General features: G+C 40.4%; 2 protein-coding genes across 2 annotated transcripts in view; one reads left to right on the top strand and one right to left on the bottom strand.

Moving 5' to 3' along the window:
- LOC309660121 (uncharacterized protein) overlaps window positions 1–9,005 on the bottom strand; it is a 1,229,325-nt gene extending 1,220,320 nt beyond the window's left edge. Inside the window, exon 1 of the mRNA XM_082460663.1 lies at window positions 8,988–9,005. The gene's annotated coding sequence lies outside the window, so the exon portion shown is untranslated. The remainder of the gene's footprint in view (window positions 1–8,987) is intronic.
- Window positions 9,006–14,170: 5,165 nt separating this feature from the next.
- CCDC54 (coiled-coil domain containing 54) lies at window positions 14,171–17,992 on the top strand. Its single transcript, XM_082460593.1, is given in 3 exon segments — window positions 14,171–14,712; window positions 14,714–14,822; window positions 14,826–17,992. Coding segments are annotated over 3 exon segments (858 nt in total). The 5' UTR covers window positions 14,171–14,353; the 3' UTR covers window positions 15,216–17,992.
- The last annotated feature ends 1,392 nt before the right edge of the window (window positions 17,993–19,384 follow it).

The raw sequence follows: 19,384 nt of genomic DNA, 5'->3' as shown, positions 1-19,384 counted from the left end.
AGGAACCGTCTACACTAAGCAGGACTAATTACCAGCCACAGTCCAACAGCCCATCAGGAAAAGTACTCCCTTTGAGGTAGGAGAAGGAGAAGGAGTGTTCAGCCAGGTATACAACAATTTACCACTTCTGACCTGTGTAACTGGAAGACTCATAGTAAGGGGTTGAGGGAAGATCCAGAGGGGTTCCTGAATCTGATTAGGAGACTCTTTCATACCCATGAACCTACCTGGGCTGACACCCAGAGCCTCCTCAAGGTACTCCTAACAGGGGAAGAAAAGACCAGACAAAGAGAACAGAAACAATGCAGGTCATGCTATTTTCAGACCAGGGAAAGTGGTCCCAGATAACAAACCCAACTGGGACCACCCAGACAATGGAGAACGAGGTGAAGACAGAGGCTGACCCATTATAAAAATAAAATCCTAAAGGGAATCCAGGCAGCAGGAAAGAAACCTGTCAATTGGAATAAGATAAAGGAAATCAATCAGGAGCCAACAGAAAACCCTCCAGGATTCCTAGAGCACCTCAGGGAATGCCTCTAAATCTACTACCACAGCTCCTGAGTCATTGGAAGGGAATGCAATCCTGAGGTTATATCTCATTTGCCAAAGTGTCCCCGACATTAGGTGTAAACTTCAGAAACTGGAAATAGAACCAGATACCCCTACCTTTCGCCTGGTCAAGGTTGCCTACTGGGTGTTTAATAACCAAGATATCGAGGAGGAAAAGTCAGAGGATAAATAAGCCCGGAGGCAAGCCCACCTACTGGCTGTTGCCCTCCAATGTCAACCAGTCAGCATGGGAATCTGAACTAACCACCCACAGAGACTCTCAACTCTAATGAGTGAGCCCCAGCCCCCTCAGGAAGGCTGAGGAAGCCAAGGAAACTGGGACCCAATCATTGCACCATTTGTAAACCAGAGGGACACTGAAAAGGAGAATGCCCTCACTGCCCCCAAAGGGAAATGGCAGATCCTGGCCACTACCCTCAAAGGCAGATGGTCCAAATAAATGAAGAACGATGGGGCCATGGGGTTCCTAAGCTGGCACTCCAAATGACCCCCAAGAGCCCCGGCTGACATTGGACGTGGGGGAAAGCCTGTCGAATTCTTAGTCGACACCAGTACCACTTATTTGGTTCTGAACACCAGATCCAGGCAAACTCTGTCACAAGGGTTGTAAAATTATGGGGGTATCAGGGAAGGTTCAAGAACAGGTATTCGTAGAGCCATTAGAATGCAAGTTGGATGAACATACTTTTACCCATTCCTTCCTGTGTATTCCCGAATGCCCTATACCCCTGCGAGGAAGAGATATCTTACATAAATTGGGGGTCACCTAATGGGAGACAAACTGGAGATTGGCATCCCCTTAGACAAGGGCACAAGATGATAATGTTAATGGCTGAGGACAAACCTCCTGGGACAGAGCAAGTCCACCTCCTGGGAGTAAATCCTAAAGTCTGGGCCCAGGGATGGGTGGGAATAGCTGCAGGAGCCAGTCCCACGGTAGTACAAACATGGTCCAATAGAAAATAGTGTCTTCTCTATCAGGAGGCCTTATTGGGCATTGCCCCCATTATACAGGGCCTAATCGACCCAGGCCTTATTAGACCATGCCAATAAGCCTGTAATACCCCTTTCTCCCTGTAAAGAAACCCAGTGGGGAATGCCGGATGGTACAGGACCTCAGGGCAGTCAGTGAAGCCACCTGGGCTATACAACCAGTCGTCCCTAATCTTACACTCTGCTGGCTACTCTACTATCCACTAGGACCTGGTATTCTGTATTAGATTTAAAAGTTGTTTTCTCCTGTATTCCATTAGCCCCAGAGTCACAAGAAATTTTTGCTTTTGAGTGGCAGGACCCAAACACACAATGAAAACGATTCTGCTGGACAGTCCTGCCCCAAGTGTTCAAAAATTTTGCCATCATCCTTGGGGAAACTTTAGCTAAAGACCTAAAAGATCTACACCTGGAGGAGGAAACCCTCCTCCAGTATGTAGATGCCATTCATCTTTCTCTGACCTGAAGCTTTCTCTTCTGAAAAACAACAAAAGTGTGACCAGGGATATATTTGAGCCACGGCAGTGAGCCTCAACATCAGGGTACACTTTTGCCTACAGGCAAAAGACCTAGACACTTGCATTTTTAGGACAAATTTGATATATGACCATTATTCTCTTGCTAATATTTGGGCCATGTATCTTAAATTGTCTGCTGTCCTTTGTCTCCAAAAGGTTAGACAAATGGTGGTGCTCGGGGATATGAACAGTCGGGCTAAGGCCTGGAGACAGCCAAACATATCTAAAGGCAGCTGGGAGAAGTTCTACTCCTCTACCCGGGGTTATGACGACCGACACCCAAAATCAGATGGACCTTCACCCCTCAGCTCCCCTCAAGAATGAGGAGCAGGACAAAAGACAGAGGAGAGGGCTTCCCTGGTGGCGCAGTGGTTGAGAATCTGCCTGCCAATGCAAGAGACAAGGGTTCGAGCCCTGGTCTGGTAAGATCCCACATGCCGCGGAGCAACTAGGCCCGTGAGCCACAACTACTGAGCCTGCGCGTCTGGAGCTTGTGCTCCGCAACAAGAGAGGCCGCGATAGTGAGAGGCCCGCGCACCGCGATGAAGAGTGGCCCCCGCTCGCCGCAACTAGAGAAAGCCCTCGAGCAGAAACGAAGACCCAACACAGCCAAAAATAAATAAATAAATAAAATTTTAAAAAAAGAGAGAGAGATTTGTCACCAGCAAAGCTCATTAACAATTCCCGGGGAACAAAAATAGAATCTGGGTAGTAAAATAAAGTCTAACCTTTTTCTTTTCCTTTGTGCTCTGTCTAGTTTCACTTGCTCATAGGGTGCTGCATGCAGAGGCCCTGCCCCCAGAGCTTCGGATCGAAGTTCCTCATGCAAAATAGCTGCGCCAGTCGCCTCAGCTCCGCAGACTGTGCGCAGAAGCGCTGCACAGGACACTGCAATTCAAGATGGCGGCGGTGGGCCGCGGGCAGAGACGCTGCGCCGCCCCTGCGTGTGACCTGGGGCGCGAGCAGCACAGCCCCGGAGCGAATCCGGTTCCCTCCCCCGCTCCCGCTGACAAGATCCCTAGAAAGCAGCCCCGCCCCCGGCCTTTCCTTGGTTGGGGGGAGGCGGGGGCGTGTACTCCAGAGCCCTAGCTCACACTTCTCCGTTCTTTGATGAAAGAATAAAGCTTTCTTTTGCTTCTGAACCAAACTTGGTCTCGTTCTATTGGCTCAAATGATAGCGGGCAGGAGGATCCTTTTTCGGGACTGTCTCAGGAGGGTCGGTTACGGAACTCCAGCCCTGAGTTGATGCCATTCCTCTTGACTCATGCTCCTCAGTAGAAGTGAGTCACAAAGCGCTATGTAAATATTTATTGAAAGCCTAGGGGCATATAGGAGGCACCACGCTAGGCATAGTGAAGAGCAAACCAAACAGAGACCCTGATTTCATGGTTCATGCGGCCTAGAAGACCCTTCTAACTTTCATCTACCCAGATCTTGCTCATTCTTAAAGGTTCATCCTGAAACCTCCCAAGTCACTGCATTCCACTGGCCTCTCCCTCTTTTCATCCCTAATAATTAATGGCCTTCACTCTTAGCACTTCACATAGTCAGTCTAAGGTCTGGAACCAAACTACCTCGACGCTCCCAGACCCCTTAGAAGCAAAACACCCACAAACAGGTATTGGAGCCAGAATAATCCTTCTCTTACAGTCAGGAATTTTAACCTGAGGTACTATTTACGGTACTATTTGTGTCCATAAATGCCTGAGGGGGCAGGGGAGAGGACAGAGGTCTGTAAATCACCTAAAATTATATGCAAAATTGTATGTATATGCTGTTTCCTAAGGAAGCATGAAAAGCTTTCATAGGATTATTACAGGAATACCAAAAGAAGTTAAGATCTTTTGTTTTACTAGGTTTTAAGCAGTTATGTCACTTTCTCAATCATAACAGTGAGCCTGGGCATCCATTTGATTTCAGCTCTACTTTCTAACAACAAAGAATGTGATTTCCAGAAACATCTCTTTTCTTTTTAGGTGCCATTGAAAAATTTAAATGTGAAGTCCATTGGAGGTTATGATAAAGACTTTTTTACCTATTCTAATATGTGAATTGCCCAGGAGCTTCAACCAGCTTGCTATCATTTTATACTACACCATGGAGGAGAAACTTGGGGACATAAATAGAACGAATGGTAATTAATTCTTACAAGTTACAGTGAGAATCATAGCCATTAGTGCCAAAGACTGAAGCTGAAAATTATTGAAATATGTATCTAATAGAACTGCTTTATCACTCTCTACTTCTGGCATTTGATACTTACATTACATTCAGACCACCAGAAAGAGACCTCAAATTTCCAGAAAGAAATGGCCCAGAAAAACAAATTTTCAATCTTATAGTTAAGCATTCCTATATACCTTTTATATTCTAGTTGGCTTTTGTCATACAGAAGCAGCTGCAGCAGCGATACACATTTCTTGGTGGGGAGGGGTGGCAGGTGGAGGGAACCTTCAATAAATATTTAAAACAATGACTAAATACGTTTTCCCTTAGATCATAGTTGTCAAAGCCTAGGTAGAGAAAGAAGAGAAAAAACCTTCAGTTCTATGATTGCCTTCCAGCATTTTCCATTTTGTGTGTAATCAGAGTGTGTAAGGAGAAATAATACATTTGGAAAGTTAAATAAGATCTCTGTAATCCAAACCCGTACAGGAGGAAGGAGGAAGGTAGCTTTAAACAGAGAGAGGAAACGATTCTAAAAATCAAACTCCTGAAGGAAAAACAGTGCAGAAATAGTGCATAATAATAATAGTTACAGTTCTTAAATAAGAGATATTATATAAAGTTAAAAATTAGATGTAATTTTTGAAAACATTTTTCATGTTAACCCTTATGACACAAAAATTTTTCATGTTAACCCTTATGACACTCCTTTAGTAACAGCACATGGCATTATGCTGTTCTTATTGTTTCATTCTTATGAAACAGAATAGGAAGTAATAGGCCCAAGATAGGCAGAGAACAGACTAATAACAGAAGGAAAACTAAAGCCAAGGGATAAATACACATTTACTTCACAGAGATATTGTTGCAAATTCCCTCAAAAACATGAAATGCCATAATAACAGATGTCTTTCAAGGTGAGTACTATGAAGGAAAGCCAGTGCAATCTTTCACATTATAATCTTTAAAACTTTAAAGAAGATAGCTCCTTGGATATTGTAATCCAAAGTACTATAAAGCATCATTACAAGTGAAAACCCAAACACTAAAACAGAAGTTTTCTTAAATAAGGCTCTACTAATATATTAACAGACCCAAATAAGATAAGACTGCAAACTGTACAGTATTCATAATTAGAAGTGAGAAAATTAACATTCTTCAGTTTTTACACTTTATGATTTCTGTATTTGTTTACATTTTAAATCCCTGTTTCCTATGTGATCACTATGTATTCCATACCTTTTAATTTTCCGGGTTCCCTAAATGAAGTACAAAGCAATTCAGGAACAAGACAGAAAGTTAACACTGGGCAGCACTCATCATATAATGATTTTCAAAAAGATCTGCTAAATGATATAAATTCAGTAAAACAGAAGTGTTTAAAAACTAACTCACTGGATTTATTCACTGGTTCCATTAAAGGAAGGAGGTGAATGGTTAAGCAAAAACACTTCTCTTTCACTTTCTCTTCCTTTTTTCGAGCCATTTATTTTAATGGCTACATCAATTGTGCGCATCAGGACTTATAAAGCACTGTAAAAAGAGTGTCAATCATCAGCTAAAGGGAGCAGAAGTTTAAAGGTAATATCAGAGAAGGGAAACCAAGAGGTGAACTTAAGAATTACAGAAACCGAGCAACCTAATATGATATATTACCAGGGAGAGCCAAGCATAACAGAAAGAACTGGAGGAAGATGACGGGGTGGAGAGATTACATAAAATACTAATGTGTCCCCAGGGTTCTGGAGCTAAATGGTGAAGAGTACATCTAGATAAGCTGGAGAGAGTTCACTGTAAATTTGGAGTTCAGAATATAAGATGACATGAATAAAGAGATAAGTGCCTGTGTACCCAAGTTCATGACAAATGCATTCGCAGGCATTTCCACAGAGACTTGGAGAATATGCTGATTACCTGCGGTTCCCTGGAGGCCTAAAAAACTTCATATGTTGCAGAGGGGGCAGTATGCTGGGTACCTTAGCCACCTGTAGAATCAGTGCCATTAATACCACTGCTGTTACCATCATTTACCAAGCTCTCTCTTATCCACCCCCTAGCTGTTTCCAGGTTCATAATTACCTCCATCTGCCTGATCTCGGTTTACCTCTCGTGCCACTTAACTGTTTCAGGTCTTCAGGGAAGAAATTATTAAATCCCTATCCCAAAATGCTAAATGGTCCCGCAGGAACTAAAAAAAGTTATCATAGATTACCTTTATGAAGCAAGCAATATGTTCGCTAGCCACCCATAGAAATAGGCGCAGGAGGGACCCACTCTATACCTTGACAATCATTCACAAGTGTATGAATGCATGCATTCATTCATTCATTGAATAAAGATATACTGAGCACCAACTATATGTTAGGCTTTGTGACACTGGAGATACAGAGTTGAAAAGCAAGTCTCTCCCCTCAAGGAGCTCCCAGTCTAGAGAGGACATAGGCACACCAACAATAATGATACACTATGCTGACTGCTACTGGGTAGGGAAACAGAACAGGTCAGTAGCGCTGGTAAGACCACAGGGAGAATCAGAACAGGACAGGACAAGGAAAGTATTATCAGGATGTCTCCTAAAGGATGGGTGGAAGTTTGACTGCAGAATAAATATATGGAGGGCCCCGCGAGCCACAACTACTGAAGCCCAAGCACCTAGAGCCCGTGCTCCGCAACAAGAGAAGCCACCGCAATGAGAAGCCTGCGTACCGCAACGAAGAGTAGCCCCTGCTCGCCGCAACTAGAGAAAGCCGCACAGCAACGAAGACCCAATGCAGCAAAAAATAAATTAATTAATTTTAAAAAAACCAAAGGGCTTCCCTGATGGCACAGTGGTTAAGAATCCGCCTGCCAATGCAGGGGACACGGGTTTGAGCCCTAGTCCGGGAAGATCCCACATGCCACAGAGCAACTAAGCCCGTGTGCCACAACTACTGAGCCCGTGTGCCATAACTACTGAAGCCCGCATGCCTAGAGCCCGTGCTCCACAACAAGATAAGCCACTGCAATGAGAAACCCACGCACCACAACAAAGAGCAGCCCCTGCTTGCCGCAACTAGAGAAAGCTGTGCAGCAACGAAGACCCAATGCAGCCAAAAATAAATAAATTAATTTAAAAAAAAAAAAAAAATATATATATATATATATGGAGGGCATTCCAGAAAGAGACCATACAATTTTAGTTAGTGAAAAGTTAAATTATCATTACCAATTATCAAAATTATCATTCCATCATTTCTTCAGAGGTGTTCATCATATTCTTTTTTGTTATTATTAATTTTTCTGTGAGTTTTTTTTTTAACATCTCTATTGGAGTATGATTGCTTTACAATGGTGTGTTAGTTTCTGCTGTATAACAAAGTGAATCAGCTATACATATACATATATCTCCATATCTCCTCCCTCTTGGGTCTCCCTCCCACCCTCCCTATCCCACCCCTCTAGGTGGTCACAAAGCACCAAGCTGATCTCCCTGTGCTATGCGGCTGCTTCCCACTAGCTATCTATTTTACATTTGGTACTGTATATATGTCCATGCCACTCTCTCACTTCGTCCCAGCTTACCCTTCCCCCTCCCCGTGTCCTCAAGTCCATTCTCTACGTCTGCGTCTTTATTCCTGTCCTGCCCCTAGGTTTTTCAGAACCTTTTTTTTTTTTTTAATTCCATATATATGTGTTAGCATACGGTATTTGTTTTTCTCTTTCTGACTTCACTCTGTATGACAGACTCTAGGTCACTACAAATAACTCAATTTCATTTCTTCTTATGGCTGAGTAATATTCCATTGTATAGATGTGCCACATCTTCTTTATCCATTCATCTGTCAATGGACACTTAGGTTGCTTCCATGTCCTGGCTGTTGTAAATAGAGCTGCAATGAACACTGTGGTACATGACTCTTTTTGAATTATGGTTTTCTCAGGGTATATGCCAGTAGTGGGATTGCTGGGTCGTATGGTAGTTCTAATTTTAGTTTTTTAAGGAAACTCCATACTGTTTTCCATAGTGGCTGTATCCATTTACATTCCCACCAACAGTGCAAGAGGGTTCCCTTTTCTCCACCCTATCCAGCATTTATTGTTTATAGATTTTTTGATGATGGCCATTCTGACTGGTGTGAGGTGATACCTTGTTGTAGTTTTGATTTGCATTTCTCTAATGACATCATATTCTTTTGGCATTGGTTTCATATGATTTTTTTTAAATAAATAAATTTATTTATTTATTTATTTATTTTTGGCTGCATTGGGTCTTTGTCGCTGTGTGTGGGCTTTCTCTAGGTGCAGCGAGCATGGGCTACTCTTCATTGCGGTGCATGGGCTTCTCATTGCGGTGGCTTCTCTTGTTGTGGAGCACGGACTCTAGGCATGAGGGCTTCAGTAGTTGTGGCACACCGGCTCACTAGTTTTGGCTCGCGGGCTCTAGAGTGCAGGCTCAGTAGTTGTGGAGCACGGGCTTAGTTGCTCCGCGGCATGTGGGATCTTCCCAGACCAGGGCTCGAACCCGTGTCCCCTGCATTGGCAGGCAGATTCTTAACCACTGTGCCACCAGGGAAGTCCTCATATGATTTTAAAGTGTTATCATAAACATTTATTGACACCACAGAATGGAAGTGGCCCTCTCACCTCATGTGTCACTCTAACCAGTTGCTTTATCAATGTCACTCGGCTTTACCACTTCATGAAGCTGATAGTGTGGCATCAGTGCGTCAGGCTCTGCCTATCTCATAAACACCATACCTTTGCTTTCTGCTCCATCCCTGTCGTGATCTAGCACAACAGCTCTGATTGCACTCTCATTCTCTTCTACTCCTTATGGCTAGAAAGAAAGAAAAGAAGAAGAAAACAGCTTTGTTACTTTGTGTAACATTGGGTTAGAGCTCTCTCATTAATATATTCTTATCCCCATGGGTCAGGCACCCTGGTCAAATCAGAAAGACCTTCATGGTTCCTGTTTTCTCAGTCTTTTATCTCACTCTGCATGTAACAAGTGATATTCAGGTGGGGGGGCCCAAGTTCTGGTAAACCTGGTCCTCAAATTTTGTGGGGGAAGAAAAAGACTTGCAAAAATTTTTCATGGTCACAAGTACTAAGGGTACACGAGTAATAGTAGATGACTGTAGGTGTAACCTAAAGGGTACAAATAATGCCCAATTGCTAGCAGGATAACTATAATTCTACCCCATTCTCTCCCAACTTGAAAAAGCATATTAAAAAAGATGTAAGTCGGGGTGATTTTATATAGATAATCAAGACTCTACCAGAGGGACTTCCCTGGTGGCGCAGTGGTTAAAATCTGCCTATCAGTGCAGGGGACACGGCTTTGAGCCCTGGTCCAGGAAGATACCACATGCCACGGAGCAACTAAGCCCATGTGTCACAACTACTGAGCCTGTGCTCTAGAACCCACGAGCCACAACTACTGAGCCCATGTGCCATAATTACTGAAGCCCACAAGCCCACAGCCCATGCTCCACAACAAGAGAAGCCACCACAATGAGAAGGCCACGCAGTGCAACGAAGAGTAGCCCCCTCTCGCCGCAACTAGAGAAAGCCTGCACACAGCAACGAAGACCCAATGCTGCCAAAAGTTAATTAATTAATTTAATTTAATAAAGACTCTACCATAGGGCCTTCCCTGGTGGGCCAGTGGTAAAGAATCCACCTTCCAATGCAGGGGATGTGGGTTCGATCCCTGGTCAGGGAACTAAGATCCCACATGCCACGGGGCAACTAAGCTCGTGTACCACAACTACTGAGCTCACGTGCCTCAACTAGAGAGCCTGCGTGCCGCAAACCACAGAGCCCACGCACCTTGGAGCCTGTGTGCCACAACTAGAGAAGAGAAAACTCGCACACCACAACTAGAGAGAAGCCTGCACATCGCAACAAAAGATCCCACATGCCTCAACAAAGATCCCGCGTGCTGCGACTAAGACCCGATGCAGCCAAAAAAATAAATAAATAAAAAATAAATCTTAAAAAAAAAAGAAGACTCTACTGTAATTAATTTATAGTTAACTTACTCAAACACCAGCATTTTAAACATTAATAAGATTATCTATTATTAGAGCCATTTCTCCATTGGTTATTACATGCCAGGCTGTCTGACACCATAGCTGGTTGTGCTAGCTATACTAGCTGTACTAGGAGACAGAATGCCAGTTTGTTTGGCCTTGTTTGCTGCATTCTGCATTCTGGTGTCCTAATCCAAATGCTTTATCTGCATTTGTAGATTTTGAACAGTGAGCAGCACATGCTTTATGTCTTGGTCATATGATGGTACAGTGGTCTCTTTATTGAAGGAGAGGAATAAAAGGCAGAGTGAGAGACAGGGAGAGCAGAGCTAAAGTTTAAAACTCTTCACCATTTCCTCTTTCATTCGAAAGGAGAGTAAGAAGAAGATGGTCAGAGAGGAGCAGGAAAAGAGTTTACAAAGACTGAGCACTGTTAATCCTCAAAACTACTGTATGAAATAGGTATTGTTATTATCCCATTTTACAGTCTTGCAAGAAGTTAGTAACTTGACTAAGAGCACAGAGTTAATAAATGGGAGGACCTTGAACTCTAACTTTTCTGGCTCCAAATACCATTCCTTTAAAAGCCTGCCTCCTGGAGGACATTTTTCCTTGGTAAGAGTCAGTAACTAGGCTCCAGTCTGCCCTGTTATTTTACTCCTAAATGGCTCCACATCTCTGGCAGGAACATGAAGAGAGGGGGTCAGGTCATTTCCCGTTATTCATTCACGTGTTGACTACTCTCACAACTTGACCCTAATCAACAGGCTTGTATTCTCCCTCTACAGCTTTTCACTGCCCAACAAGCCCCAAATAGGCTGGGCTCCTTTCGTTAACATTAACAGGTAAGTAATTAGAAACCAGACAGGTTTATATTTGCATCAAACCTACTAGATTAATTTTTGTTTTATAAAAATAATCAGTATACATAAATATTTTTAGTTGAAAATTTTTATGTCTATTTTTTTATTACAGTTGTTATACTTTTACAACAATAAGGCAAGAATAGCCTCTAAATGTTCATGTTTACTTACTCGAATTAGACATATTTTAACTTCTAAAGTCTTTACAAAGTTCTGCTTCAATTAGCTTTGATAAATAAGCAAAAAATTAGTTTTCTCATATTTCTAAAAATTTAATCAAAATGAGTTTTTAAAATAAATATATAGTGTATTTTTTCTAAAAAGTGAAATGTCTATCTTCCTCTTGAGTTGACAAATATATATTTTTATTGTATTTGTTTGTGTGGCAGTAGAGGAAAAACACACGGACCCTGGAGCTAGAATGTAAGGATTTGAAATTTGACTCTGCCCGTTTTTTAGCAGAAAGGAAAATTATTTGACTTCTATGAATTTCAGTTAAATAAGCTAATATTTAGAACAATGTCTGGTATGCAGCCAATAAGACTTAGCTGTTATTAACCCGAAGGGAGTATTTGCTACAAGCAATCCCTCTAATTTAACTGGGAATTCCTGTAAAGCAAGAATACCTAATCTACAAATTGCCTCCAAATGTAATGAAATTTTAATACTAATTTAACAATTAATGAAGATGATATAATAGTACACTTTGGAGATGTTTAATTAAACATTTATTGTTTCAATCTTGCAGATTTTAGTATTCTGAGCCCAATTTTTCTTTTTTTTCCCCTTTCTGGCTCTAAAATATTTATTTTTATTGGTTCCTTGAAATTTCATAGCTCCTAAGCACTGTGTCTGTAGTGCTTGCTGGATAAAATGGCCTTGGCCAAGGTAAATGGGACAGCTTTGAACACTACCTTTTCTGGCTCCAAATATCTTTCTGTGATAGGAACATTTTTTCTCAGCAAGAGTTTGGAAAGGTTTCTAGAAGTTTTGGAAACGTTACTAAAGAAGGATTCAAAGATAGGACAGTAAAGCAAAATCCCAGATATCACTGAGGGCCCCAAATTCTTAAATTACTTTTGCCTAAATTCAGAGTTTATACCAAAACCTTGGCTGAAGCTGGCCCTGCATTTAAGCATAAATATGAGAAAGAGTGATTTAGAAAAGGGTTGGAACTGGCACTGATCCAAGAAGGAATATCTTCTTTAATTAAGTGGGACTACACCTTGACAGACATGGCTATCATGTCATTTTAATTTTCCAAATTGCGTTGCAAAAGCAAGGGTGGGTAAAACTGATACCATAGCACAAGCCAAGGCAATGGCACTAAGCTACCAATAGTGATTATATTCTTCACCTCCACTCAGAGACAAAAAAAAAAAAAAGGATGCATACAAGAAAAAGCCTGTTTAGCTCTAGAATGTCCTTGATGAAGCAGTAAAAATTTTACATTTTATTAAATCTCAATCTTCACTATGTCTTTTTAATATTAAATGTGATGTAATGAGAAGTACACATAAAGCACTTCTGCTGCTTACAAAAATATAATTGTCTCCAGGAAAAGTACTTATTTGAGTTACAAACTGAAGTAGTTGCTTTTTTCATGGAACATCATTTTGAAAGAAAAACTGGCAGTAAACTATGGTATTCATATTTGGGTATTTGACAAGCATTTTTGCAAAAAAAAAAAAAAAAGGATATAGAGAGCCTGTCACTTCAAGAGAAACAACTAACAAGCTTAATAAATTTCAAGCTTTTCAAGCTAAAATTAGAATTTCGGAAAATTTTAACTGCCACCATGAGCTTGGCCTCTTGCCAATACTCAAAGACTTTTCTGGTGAGACTGGTGGTGATATTAATGAATGTGATATTTTGATATTATATAATAAAATGAGTTACCATTTGAAAGATCTGCATAATTCAGTGAATCATTATTTTCCAAATGACCAATGCATGATATTACACATCTATTAAAAATGGAAGATAGACCAATGAATTTTAATGTAACAGTATTATTCTGTTGTAAGATTACACATTGCACTTACCTTCTAATCAATTATCATTTGTCAAATTTTGGTGGAGTAGCAAAGAATAAAAACCTCAATGATCTGAAAAGGCCATTAAAATACCCTCTCCATTTATATATCTCTGTGATGCCATAATATCTTCATATACTTCAACCAAAACAACATATCACAACAGATATAATGCAGAAGCAGATATGAGAATAGAAGTATCTTCTATTAATACAGGTATTCCAGGTATTTAAAATATTTGCAAATATGTAAACAATGCCACCCTTTTCACTATTTTTTTCTTTTGGAAGATATAATTATTTTTTCATAAAAATATGTCATTTATGTTAACATGTTATGGGTTTATTTTTTAAATAAATTAATATCTTAAGATTTTCTTAGTTTTAATCTCTAATATGGAATATCGATTGATATAACTCACATAAACAAAAGTTCTGCAGTGCTCAATTTTTACGAGTGAAAAAGAGTCCTGTGACCAAAAATTTTGAGAATTACTGCCCTAAGGTTAAATATATTCTAAGCCAGCAGCCATTGTGATATCAGCATCAAGTCAGCCTATGAGGGATTCCATGCAATTGCCCGTTATTTCACAGAGCTCTCCAGTTGGACCACCCTGTAAGAAGCTAATCATTGAAGGGTGCCTACTATTGCCCTTGATGTTCTCCATAGGGCGTTCTAGGATGCCACCAGAAAAATAGTAAGAGAAAGACCATTTCATTCTGACATTGCTTCTTTCTTTAATTTTGGTCAGGTTTCCCAACACCTTGTCTCTTGTTTCATTATGAAAGATGTACAAACTTCACACCAAAAGGGTAAAAGCTGCTGCTGGGCAGATGTGGAATTCAAATTTCTCCAAGATCAGACAATCTCTTAAAAATGCTTACCAGCACAGGGAGATCATCTGGGTGCTTTGTGGCCACCTAGAGGGGTGGGATAGGGAGGGTGGGAGGGAGACACAAGAGGGAGGAGATATGGGGACATATGTATATGTATAGCTGATTCACTTTGTTATAAAGCAGAAACTAACACATCATTGTAAAGCAATTATACTCCAATAAAGACGTAAAAAAAAAAATGCTTACCATACATGTAAGAACCAGCACCCAAATTCAACAAGATATCCAACTATGATTTCCTATGATTGTGATCAAGATGACGTAAATGCTGATTAAGAAGTGAATGTTATAGTAATGCTCCGAGATATTAAAACTGCCCAGATTGAAATCCTCAGGCAAGTGACTGACATTGTGGGTCCAGTACCAAAAATCCAGGAAAGGACTGACTTTTATCAGAAGCAAATGGAGGTACTGGAAACCAGAATGAATGTTAGTGAAGACAAACAGTGCACAATAACTAAAGATATCTTCTCTCTGAAGGAAGACATTGATGCTTTAAAGAAAAAGGTGACAGAATTGGAAAACCAGAATTCTTGCTCCAATATACATTGTTTAGAGGTTCTGGATGGAGAAAAGGGTAAAGAGATCATAGAACTTCTTCACAAACTCAAACAACCAGAAACTTTGAAGAACACATTGGCCTCTACAGACTCTTGAAATCTCAGCAGAACCAGAGAAAGTGCCCAGTTATCCCAAGCCCACTGATCATCTCGAGGAAAAAACAATTTCTCCCCAAATTAAAGCTCTGAAGAAAAGTAATCATTAAAATGCATTAAGAAGCTTTCAAAAAGCAAAGTCAAATATTTGTATTTACCCAGACTTTAATACATGGATCAAGCTAACTTTTGTCCGTGTAGGAAAGTGGAGATTTTTCCTCAGTGCAACTAAGTTAGAGAAATTCATCCAGTGGCTTCTTTTTAGGCCAGCCATCCCTCCTGAGGAACCACTAGTCATAACCCAGAGATATTGTCCACTCACTGGGCCTGTTGTAAGCTTGACCACAATCTATCTCTCTGTTTTCAACTATATTTACTGTCTTTTTGGTTCCTCAAAAGAGGAAGTAACTCGACTACAGAGTAATTTTCTGCTTTCCTTGGTACAAAATAAATGTAACCTGGCCATTCCAAGCATTCACACATCTTTGTGGTTGCTGTGAACTCCTTGGTAGTTAGCTCACTATGGGTTGGCGGTCAGCAAAGTTTCTTTACGTCTACAGTAAGTTGAGGCATATCATCCCATTGGACAATCGTGATGCATTTTCTGTCAAGTTTCTTGTTTTCTCAAAGGCAATTCATGAGGACTCATCCAGCGCCCATTTCATAGATAATTGGAGGCAAAGAATAAAGGGGTCAAAGGAATGAGAAACACATTTAGTAGCCCCCGCATCAGTTTTCTATGCATTCTTATCTTAGTGGCCTTTGCAGATAAGATTCGTGATACTAGAGACAGACTCTACTAACAAAATTTTAAATAGCATAGAGTGAAAAAGATACCCACTGTCAAGCTTACTAAAGTTAGAGCTATAAAAATTAAAGGCACTGAAAGGACAAGTTATTGCCAGGAAAATATTTGTTCCAAAAATGGGATTTTTCTTTCAACTTCAACTTCATCTCTATCAAACAATTGGAAAAGGGGGAAAAGGTGACTATGGTATTGTGGTTTTATTTTTACATTTTAATGAAATGAGACAAATACCATATCTTGTAGGTTTGAGACAGAGGAAAAGGGAAAATTTGAGGCGGGATTTGTGAACTAAGTTAAATCTCAATATCAACACTATACCACCATAGATTCTTTTTTTTTTTTTAAACATCTTTATTGAAGTATAATTGTTTTACAATGGTGTGTTAGTTTCTGCTTTATAACAAAGTGAATCAGTTATACATATATATATGTTCCCATATCTCTTCCTTCTTGCGTCTCCCTCCCTCCCACCCTCCCTATCCCACCCCTCTACGTGGTCACAAAGCACTGAGCTGATCTCCCTGTGCTATGCGGCTGCTTCCCACTAGCTATCTATTTTACATTTGGTAGTGTATATATGTCCACACCATAGATTCTTATATGACAGCCTTTGTTTGTTTGTTTGCATGAACCATATACTACATATCCAGGGTGTGTGCTTCATTTTTGGACATAATAGGTGGTTGCCACTGTAATGTAATTTTTCTAAATATCATGCAAATGAACTGCAAAAAAAATGTTTTCCTCGCCACTAAGTTAGTAAATGAAATCTACCAATAGAGAGTCATATGCTGTTAAACTACAAATATCCTTGGAAAATGTACTATTTTAAACTATTCTCAGCTAATCATTTGACATGAGGGCTTTGGCAGTTAGCTAAGAACAACCCAGTTTCAAATGAGGAAAAAGGAACTAAGGTGAGTATAGAGGAAACAAAGGGAGAAGTAGGATAAGAAGACACAATATCGTCTGGTGCCAGTCTGGTAATAATTATACATTACAACTTTTTCATTTACAAATGCATTTTATTTGATCCTTATTTACAAATTTACAATAAGATGTGCACATAAATTTTAAAATATGTCAATATGTGATAGGGGCAGCATGGATGATCCTATCATATACCTACTTAGAGCAAGGCTAGCTATTAAATGGGTTTGTTTTCAATGGGTTAACAGTGCCAACAAAGTAAAGTATCATTCTGGTAAAGGTACCAGCAAACTCTATGTCTATATTGACCATCAGCGATATCCATAAAGAACAGCTGAGCTCTAGCTGGGCACATTGGTTGTGACCCTCGCATCAGAGTAACTAGGGAAGGTCGGCCATGACAGAGGCAAATGACATTACAAGTGGCTACTGGGAGAGTAAAAAGTGACTCAACTGGTATTTACCTGGGTCACCTGAGCCTCTATATTAATGCACATTTTCACTTTTTCTGCCCTATGTTTCCCCTTTGCACTTGCTTAATGTTTCTAGAGAGGCAAAGAGTTTAGGAAAAGAGCCTGGAATCAGAAGACCTTAGTTCTGAACCGTCTTAAATTCTACACTTGCAAGCTTTATTATTTCGTCTCAAGTACCTTTGTTTTGTCATCTATAAAAAGGGAATCATTATATTCATTTAATAAATATTTCTTCAGTGTTTGCTAATAGCAAGGGATAGTGGAGGGTAAAAGAAAAAGTAGAAGACATTCCCTGTACTGTAGACACATAACATCGAATGGGACAGACAAAACACGTACACACAGCTCTAAGGCACGACAGATGGGGATGGGCAGCAAAGAACAATATAAAAAGTGCTCCTGGTGTCAGGGGAGAAAGAGGGTTGATGAGCCTTGTAGTAAGGAGGTAAGGTGAGGAGGAGATGGATAGGGCAGTGTTCAGAAAAACAAGAGCACAGGAGTGGAGCCAGTAGGGAACGTGGGAAATAAAAGCCACCAAGCATTTTATAAATGTAAAGTACTGACAGGCTATCATTTTAACTCTTCTATGGATCTCATTTTTCTCTTCAGGGATCCCCACCATGTTCATTTTAACCTGTTTCTCACCTACATAAGAATGTTAGAGAAGGAGAAAGTGAGAGGTACACTACATGATTTTCTCAGGATCTCAGACTTTCCCAAAAGATGACTGTTTTACCCTGTTAATTCACACAAGTTTCCTGTGAGGAAAGAGAATTTTGCTCTTGAGTCAAATATTTATTATCATCACTTAGATGAGATCTCACATGACTCATTAAAATTGTAACTCAGCTTGAAACTACATGTGAGCAAATAATTTTTCCCCAGTCCTTGCTTTCAAATCCACCTGCCTCTCAGCCTACTCATCTCCATCCCACCCGGCTCAGAGGAAGTGACGCATACCTTCTTCCTCCAGTGGCTCATAGGGTCTTCATCAGCTAGTCCTGTTCTTTCCTCCCTGTTAATCACCACCTCCCAGTTCCTTGTGCTCAGCTTTCACAAGTATACATTTGCCAGTGGTTAAGAATCTGCCTGCCAATGCAGGGGACACAGGTTGGAGCCCTGGCCCGGGAAGATCCCACATGCCGCGGAGCAACTAAGCCCGTGTGCCACAACTACTGAGCCTGCACTCTAGAGCCTGCGAGCCACAACTACTGAGCCCGCGAGCCACAACTACTGAGCCCATGTGCCACAACTACTGAAGCCTGTCCGCCTAGAGCCCGTGCTCCACAACAAGAGAAGCCACGACAATGAGAAGCCCGCACACCGCAACGAAGAGTAGCCCTCGCTCGCCACAACTAGAGAAAGCCCGCGCACAGCAACGAAGACCCAACACAGCCAAAAATAAATACATAAATAAATAAAAAATAAGAATAATAAAATTAACATTAATAGCTCTTCCTTCTTCTGACTCAAACCCATTTCTCTTCCAGTATCCTTTTTGTTAATGGCATGACAGTGCAAGCTATTCACATCACCAGATTGGAAATTACTCTCATCTTCTCCCTTACTTGATGTATTAATTATCAAATCTCTCCCTGTTTTATCTTCCAACAATTCATGGAATCCATCCTCTATCTCTGTCCCCACTTCTGTTTTGGTTCAAGCCATAATATCTCTATATGAATGAAAAGTTTTCCTGCTTGGTATCCCAGCCTCCACAATGTCCACAGTCCAATCCTAATAAGGTAATTTTTTATGAAACAAAGATAATGTTTAAATTTATTTCTTATGGAGGTAACATTGGTTTATAACATTACATAAGTTTCATGTGTAAAACATTATATTTCTACTTCTGTATACCCTACAGTGTGCTCACCACCAAAAATTTAGTTTCCATCCATCACCATACAGTTGAGACACTTTACCCATTTTGCCCACTCCCCTACCCAGTCCCTTCTGGTAACTACTGCTCTGTTCTCTGTATCTATGTGTTTGTTTGGTTTTGAATTTTGTTTTATTTATTTATTTTTTATACAGCAGGTTCTTATTAGTTATCTATTTTATACACATCAGTGTATACACGTCAATCTCAATCTCCCAATTCATCACAACACCACCACCTGCCCCCTACCGCTTTCCCCCCTTGGTGTCCATACGTTTGTTCTCTACATCTGTGTCTCTATTTCTGCCTTGCAGACTGGTTCATCTGTACCATCTGTGTGTTTGTTTTTGTTTGGTTTGGTTTGTTCATTTATTTTGTTTGTTTGTGATTCCACAGGCTGGAAAAAGCCAACTAGAAAGCTTTATTTTTTTCCTTCCAGTTTTATTGATATACAGCATTGTTTAAGGTGTATAACAATGATTTGACACACATACATCATGAAATGATTACAATAAGTTTAGCGAATATCCGTCATCTCATACAAATACAAAATTAAAGAAAAAGAAAAAATATTTT

This window comes from Balaenoptera physalus, assembly GCF_965194825.1.
Source record: "Balaenoptera physalus genome assembly, chromosome: 4".
NCBI lineage: Eukaryota > Metazoa > Chordata > Mammalia > Artiodactyla > Balaenopteridae > Balaenoptera > Balaenoptera physalus.
Note: the sequence above shows the minus strand (reverse complement) of the source record. Positions and strands in the feature narration are given on the sequence as shown.